This window comes from Sinocyclocheilus anshuiensis, unplaced genomic scaffold (genome assembly GCF_001515605.1).
Source record: "Sinocyclocheilus anshuiensis isolate Anshui unplaced genomic scaffold, SAMN03320099.WGS_v1.1 scaffold1305, whole genome shotgun sequence".
Classification (NCBI taxonomy): domain Eukaryota; kingdom Metazoa; phylum Chordata; class Actinopteri; order Cypriniformes; family Cyprinidae; genus Sinocyclocheilus; species Sinocyclocheilus anshuiensis.
Window position 1 is genome coordinate 294581 of NW_015552694.1, and position 7005 is coordinate 301585.

The 7005-nt window shown below is 36.4% G+C and overlaps 2 protein-coding genes across 2 annotated transcripts in view; one reads left to right on the forward strand and one right to left on the reverse strand.

The window, feature by feature from the left end:
* Positions 1–850, reverse strand: part of LOC107667659 (periodic tryptophan protein 2 homolog) — a 12561-nt gene extending 11711 nt beyond the window's left edge. The window contains exons 1-3 of the mRNA XM_016459386.1: positions 738–850; positions 425–537; positions 184–278 (exon numbers count right to left, since the gene is read on the reverse strand). Coding sequence (XP_016314872.1) covers positions 184–278; positions 425–537; positions 738–755 — 226 coding nt within the window. The 5' untranslated portion in view covers positions 756–850. The remainder of the gene's footprint in view (positions 1–183; positions 279–424; positions 538–737) is intronic.
* A 590-nt stretch (positions 851–1440) lies between these two features.
* On the forward strand, positions 1441–3277 carry tmsb4x (thymosin beta 4 X-linked). Its single transcript, XM_016459387.1, has 3 exons — positions 1441–1538; positions 2427–2536; positions 2694–3277. The coding sequence occupies exons 2-3, from the start codon at positions 2437–2439 to the stop codon at positions 2723–2725; spliced, it is 132 nt and encodes a 43-aa protein (XP_016314873.1). The 5' UTR covers positions 1441–1538; positions 2427–2436; the 3' UTR covers positions 2726–3277.
* Positions 3278–7005: the final 3728 nt, after the last annotated feature.

A 7005-nucleotide genomic window follows, 5' to 3' on the forward strand; every position in this document is an offset into this window, starting at 1 on the left:
ATATATATTCCAATTGGAATAATTATTTCTTTTTTTATTAACATTTACATCACAACCTTTTCATAATCTTAATATAATCTTGGGTTTAAATTAGATGGAATTATTTTCAAAACGGTCTCCACGATTTTAATACTGCTTATGACAGGAAAAAATATGCATGGAGAATGGTGGACTTTGCCATACCTTCATCTATAAGAATGGCAAGATTCCCATCTGGAGAGATTCCCAAACAGCTGATGTTCTTTGTGGTGGATGCTGGTAAGGTTTCTGATTTGTTACTGAAGAAATAGGAAATACAACATTTCCTCAGTTGAAAACAGCATAACTTTCACCTGATAATGAGACAGCATTTTCAGCTCACAAACGCAGTTAGTCTGGCAATGAAATCAGGGTTATTATGAAAAGGACTGATAACGTTACTCACTTTTTCAGATCAAAGACGGAGATGCGGTTGCCAACAGGACTGATGGCAGAATTCCCATCTTTAGAGAAACACAGGTTCCCATGGCGATAAAATGCCCCCAATAAGTTGGAAAACTAGGAGAACGCGTTGAATTAAAATATTCACTGTCAGACATACATTCCGTTTTAAGTCAAACAATCGACTTTATTTATTTGTTTGTTTATAAATATTTTTGTCACAATAACCAGCAGGCAAAGTCTCACACAAATGTCTAATAAAAAAGCAATAGTTATTCCCGAGAAGAACATCAAAAGTAAAATTGTGTCTGTAGTACCTTGTATGCAAACTTCATGTTTTCTGAGATGTTATATTATAAATTATCCATTAAACATCACAAGTCCTGCGTTCTACACGTGAGAAATTCTAAATACGAACGCACATGGGTTCAAAAACACTTCCGGGTCAATACCAAACTAAAAGCACCCAGTATCGGCCCATAAAAGTCTCCCAAAGGTTATTACAAAAGGTATAGAATAAAAATAATGTGACAATAAGTAGGTATGAACGGTGGAGAGAAAAAAAGACTTCATTTTTATATTGAATATGGAATATATTTCACTCTTAATATGATTTAATTTATCATTTGTAGATGTTAAGCAACTACCTTTTTATTAAAGAAAAAACACGTATACACCTATCTAACGCGATCTAAGTTATGTTTCTCCCTGCTAAACAAACAAACAAACAAACAAACAAATAAATAAATAAAGTTTGTGCATGAAATGAAAAGTTACAGTCTAATGTGTCCACCAGATGGTGTCTTGGCACGATGCTGAAATCATTTCAACGTAAAACTCAAAAGAGAAATAAAGAAAAAATAAATGATAGATGAATTGATCTCGTTGTCATAAACCATGTCTCTTCTGTCTTTCAATTTGTGAGTATCTCTGATTAAAACGAATAATTTGAATACCTCCCGAACCCTGTTCTGTTCTCCAAGAGACGAGAGAAGTGACGTCAGCGTTTGATTAGCATATCTCCCTCTATATATTTCATGCTTGCGCACTAGCGCGCCACAGACAGTCCTGCAGTGTAATTCAGCGGAAGACTTCAAACTCTAATCCGTATAACAAAGGTACGTGTTTTGGAGTTACTCATATGAAATAATGCTATTGGTATCGTGTTAAGGATTGGTAAAAATGCAAACCGTTATATCACTATTTTTATTGAACGTGAAATCTGTTCTTTTCCAAATAAATCTGGGAAAAGGCTAACGTTATGCCTTTGCATTTGAAAACGCGGTGTGTTCAAACGTGTTCAGAAGGTTACAAATAGTAATAACGAATACGCAAATGTTGCTTTAAAGTCGATACCTTTAGGCGATCAAGGCGGTTAACCTATTTTCCTTTGTTAAGCCTCTTTGTGCTGCAAATGCATTAATAAAGATGTGACTCGTTATGTCATATGGCACATTTGCTGCCTTGTATCAAAAGCACCGTTGGCTAATGTGTTATAAGGTGTGATTGGTGAAGAGGGCGTTGAAAGAAACGGCAGCATTGTGTGCTGTGGGTGATAAAGCAGTACAGGGCGGTGGTTTTCTATAATGCAATCACATTTTGCGAAAGGCAGTCAAAATGCTTTGCTTGGCCGTGCACACGAAATAAATGGAATCATGAGCAAAAGTATGTAGGATTTTTACCTTAGAAAGAAAGAAAGAAAACACAAATGCTATCGCATTTAATCATTCATATTGTAACCTCAGCGTGGGAACTGCTATTGTTATGTAAATATAAATTTTTTGCTGCCTCAGACGCCATTCAGAAAGGGTGCGGTTTTGTTCATTTCTCTGTGTTAGTGTCAGGAACATCAGCGGGAAGTGATGCAAATCTCCACTAAATTAACAATAGTTTTCTAGAGCTTCATTGCCTCCAGTGTTTTAGAGAAGCAACCCTCGCTTTTGGCTTAAATGCTTTTGCAGACAAGAAAGATATGACATTTGTATTCTCTTTTGTTCCTTGAGCAGACAACCAATCATGTCTGACAAACCAAACCTTGAGGAGGTCACCAGCTTTGACAAAAGCAAGCTGAAGAAGACTGAGACTCAGGAGAAAAACCCACTGCCATCTAAAGAAAGTAAGAATTACAGCCACAAAACTGGCTGGTATTACATAACTACAGTAAGCTATGATATCTGTGGCCTTAGGTTCTAATTTGTAATTTTCTCCTAGAGTGCTATCAAATGACATTTAAACAGTCTGAGTGAATTCTACTCTTTCTTCTTTGTCCGCAGCCATTGACCAGGAGAAGCAGGCGGCCTCGTGAAGACACAAGCTGCCATCATGCACTGTGCACACTCCCTTCCCTGCATTGCCTTTTCATTCACTTTTAGCAGTATAACTTTGTAACCAAAATGTCAAAAAAGAAAATATGAAACAGAAAAAAAAAAAGAATCTAAAGCTGCATCACTGTCAGATGGGATGAGCCGACCCCTCTAGCAACACCTAGATGCATCCGGACTGCCTCCCTTGTCCAGTCCAGTGATGAGAAGAACAGAACGCTTCTGTTTCGAGGAGCATTAGGCATGGATTCATCTGGTGGCCACGGTGGGCTGTTTTGCATTGGTTTCGACTGTTGCCATAGGACAAGGGGGTGTGGCCTAGTGGATATCCCCAAATTTGTATCATCTGGTTGAGGCGTGGCTTTTTGTTGACAAGTGACACAAAGTTATGGCATCATATTTTTTTATTTCAAATTTTAGAATAAACTGCACAATCTTTGGTTTTTATGTTGGTAATGATTAACAACTTCTTGTTAGTGCTGCTTCAGTGAAATGCATTTTTTTTTTTTTTTTTTTTTTTCTGTGTAAGAAAGGGGAAGAGAAAAAAGCAAATTCAATCTAGATGTGAAAACGCTTCTAAGGACCGGGTGTTGTATTTTATTTGATTGTGCCCTTTTTATTGATGTGGTTTCGGGGTTGCTTTGTGTCGCACCCTGTCTTGGTTGTCTTGTTCGGTGGTTATCACCTTTCAAAATGTAAATTCAATGTGATCGCTTTCAGCTGTAGATCTTTTTTTTTTTTCTTGGGTTTTGTAAAAGGAATAAACCTCAGCAACCATGTTATTGCCACAAACCATTTATCAATAATGGAAAATTGAAACCGTTGTAATAAAAAAACTTTGTTATCAGGATTTTCGTGTTTAGTCTTAATTTGTTTTCATTTGCCCTTATGCAAGATCTGAAAATAGATCAAGTTCGCTGGGAATGCTAACGTGTAAATATTTCACCCTTCATTCACTGACCATGCAATTAGCTTGTGATCATGATCTATTGTGGTGGGGATTTCTGAAGCTGCCTTCTGCACCATGGATTAGTGTCTCCTCTGAAATCTAATTACATCAGCATGGAGACACGGATTCCATATCAATAGGTATAAAACAAAACTCCGGTTTAAAAAAAATGTTAGAAGTACATACAGTACAGTACATATCAGTGAAACCATTTTAGCTCTATCTGACATTGAAAAATCAGCTTTTCTCATTAGACTTGTTAATCCACACCATGACTGTTATTATTATGATTACCTTCCTAACTGTCTTTATGGACAGCCTAAGTATACCTGCAATTAAAGAGGACAGTGGCACACTGTTTCCTCTCAATGTGAAATTAAAATGTTCTTCCTTGATAGAACAAGCAACTCCTCGGCTGATTTTCTCTGCAGTAGAACTGTGTTTGGCATTCTAATCACCATGATTTTAGCATGTGTCCTTAAGTGGATTGGTGTTAAGCCATTTACACTTAATACTGTATTAATCTCTTGGAAATGACACTGGTTGGAAGTGATGGGCTAGAAGATTCTGTGTTTGTGTCCATTATATGTCAGTGACATCACAAGCAGATGAATTCATAAAGCTTTTCTGCATCTGCAAGTCTTTCTAATTCCAGTCAGTTATATGTCATGTCATATACAAGGATTTTAAAAAAGCATTCCCGTCCTGGTTAAAACAAGAAATGCCAACGGCTGATGCTTAAATGAAGTGCAAATTCAGGCATGCCACAGAATCTGTCAATAGCTGTTTGAGCAGAGTATATTAATGGCTAGTTCCTCAGGGCTTCTGTTACATAACTTGTAGTAAATTAATTGAATGGACTACTCTGTCGAACAAAGCCTAATGGGCTTTGTTTAAGAAGCTGCTGTTTGCCTTATGATCAGAGGCGGACAAAGTACACAACTGCATTACTTGAGTGAAAGTACAGATACTACTGGTCAAATACTACTCCACTACAAGTGAAAGTTGTAAAGACAGGCCATTTGTATTGCCATAGTTTAACTACAAATATTAAACTATAGTTACTATAATGAAACTATGTTAAATTTGTGGTTACTGTAGTTTTACTACAAATAGCATAATTATGGTTACTATAGTGAGAGAAGAGTACATTTGTGGATACTGTGATTTTACCGCAAATACCATAGTTAAACTAGTTACTATAGTAAAAACATGGTTAATTTAATGAGTTAACACATTCACATGCGAGTTCACACAGAATAAAAACTATAAATTTTCTCTGTCATGTAGATCAAGGTGTAGGTCATTTCATTTATCTTCTATGATCTTTGATCGTAGCGCTCGGCCAACGTACGGCATCACATACAGTGGAAGGTCCTGGTAGATCGCAAGCTGGATTTTCGCAGAAAAAAGGGTTCAATGAATCTGAAAATGCACACACTGGAAAAACTGCTACATATAACGACTTTCTACTTGGGGACCTTGATATAAATGTAGCGGAGTAAAAAGTACGATATTTGTCTTTCAAATGTAGTGAAGTTGAAGTAGCAAGTTTCCAGAAAAAATAATACTCAAGTAAAGTACAGATACTCAAAAAGTGTACTTAAGTACAATACTCAAGTAAATTTACTTCGTTACTGTCCACCTCTGCTTATGATTGTGTGAGAATGTAATTTATAGTGTAACAGTTGGATTCTTGAAGTAAAAATGCCATTCATTTTCTCCATATAGTGGAATTGTTTTTGAACTTAAACTTTTAAAGACAGACCTACTGTGAGTTTGGTCTGAGAGGTTGTTAATCGATAGTATATGCTTTTGTTGAAGTCATCAGCCTGCATTGTTTCAACTCATTTTTAATGAGTTCAAGTTTTCAAAGGCTAAATTCCATGTTAAAACCTACATTACCCATGATTCTGCAAAGAAATCTCCACCAATCAGAGAATCGAAACAAGCAAATCATGCCAAAAGAATACTTTAGTGCCCATCCACTCCCAAGAAGCACTGTGATAGAACATAATAAAAATGACATAATATAGTCTGGCTAGTGGCTACATCTGAAATCACATACTCTCTGAATAGGTACTTATTTTTAATGAGTAATTACTTTGCGACCATTAAAATGTATGTGAATGTGTGTAGTATGAATGTAATCTGGACATACTACATTCGTCATGTTGTCGTTGACGTGACCTACCATCATCAGTTGCTTCACGTTACTGTCATTCACAAATCATCTCCCGTGGCCTCACGGGATAGTAAAGTGTTCATCAGATGCACTTCAGAATCTTGCCGGAAGTAGTAAGTCATCCAGGTACTTCTTGCCTATTGTTTAATGAATGCTGACATACTACTCTTTTCACATACTGTTTTTTTTTTTTTTGCCTGCTATGAGATTTCAGATACAACCTCAGTCACCTTAAACTCTTAAACTACTCAATGCATATTTTGCAATAAATGTCAAATACTGTATGTTGTTTCTATATCAGCAAAATCTGAATATTTAAATCAATAATTTTATATTTACACATTTTATTTTGATTATGTCATTGGTAATGTTGTTCTTTCCCTCATTAAAGCCATTAAAGGGGTCATATGATGCGATTTCAAGTTTTCCTTTCTCTTTGGAGTGTTACAAGCTGAGTATTGTATCTTTGTCTTTTTGTCTGATTTTTAAATACTTTTTTTTTAATACTATATTTGGCCTATAAACCAGTGTTCATGATTTTGATTATTAAATTAAAATAATATAAGAAATAACAGTTTGCAATATCAAACAGCATAAAGGACTGATTTTGTACAACTAAAATAACTGGAAGAGATTGACAACAGAGTATGCACGACGCACATTCAAGTTACAAATGACTTACATTACATTAAAAATAAGGTGGATAGCAGAAGAATAACAGTGTACAGTATAATGCTGTGAATGTTATGAAATGTGTGATTACATGAGCACTTATATGTATCCATATCATTAATTGAGACCTACAGTGCTTTCATGTGGAATGCAGTATCAAGCCTCCTCTCTCCCAACTGTCTGCCTCGATGTTACTAACATCTGTTGAGGCACAATCTCAAAGCTGCCCCACTGTGTGACCTCAGTAGAAAGCTGCAGCCTGTTTGGCCCATTGATCATTCCAGTGTGTCCTGACTGAAGCCAATGGGAGGCCATTTAGCTTTTCACAAGCCGTTGCACATACAATTGTGGTTCAGTGATCTTTCATGTCTCAGTGCTTGGCTCAGACAGACAAATGAAGTTGAGCCTTTGGGATGCTGGATGACTTAATGAAGAGTGCACTGGAGAGGGACCTCCAA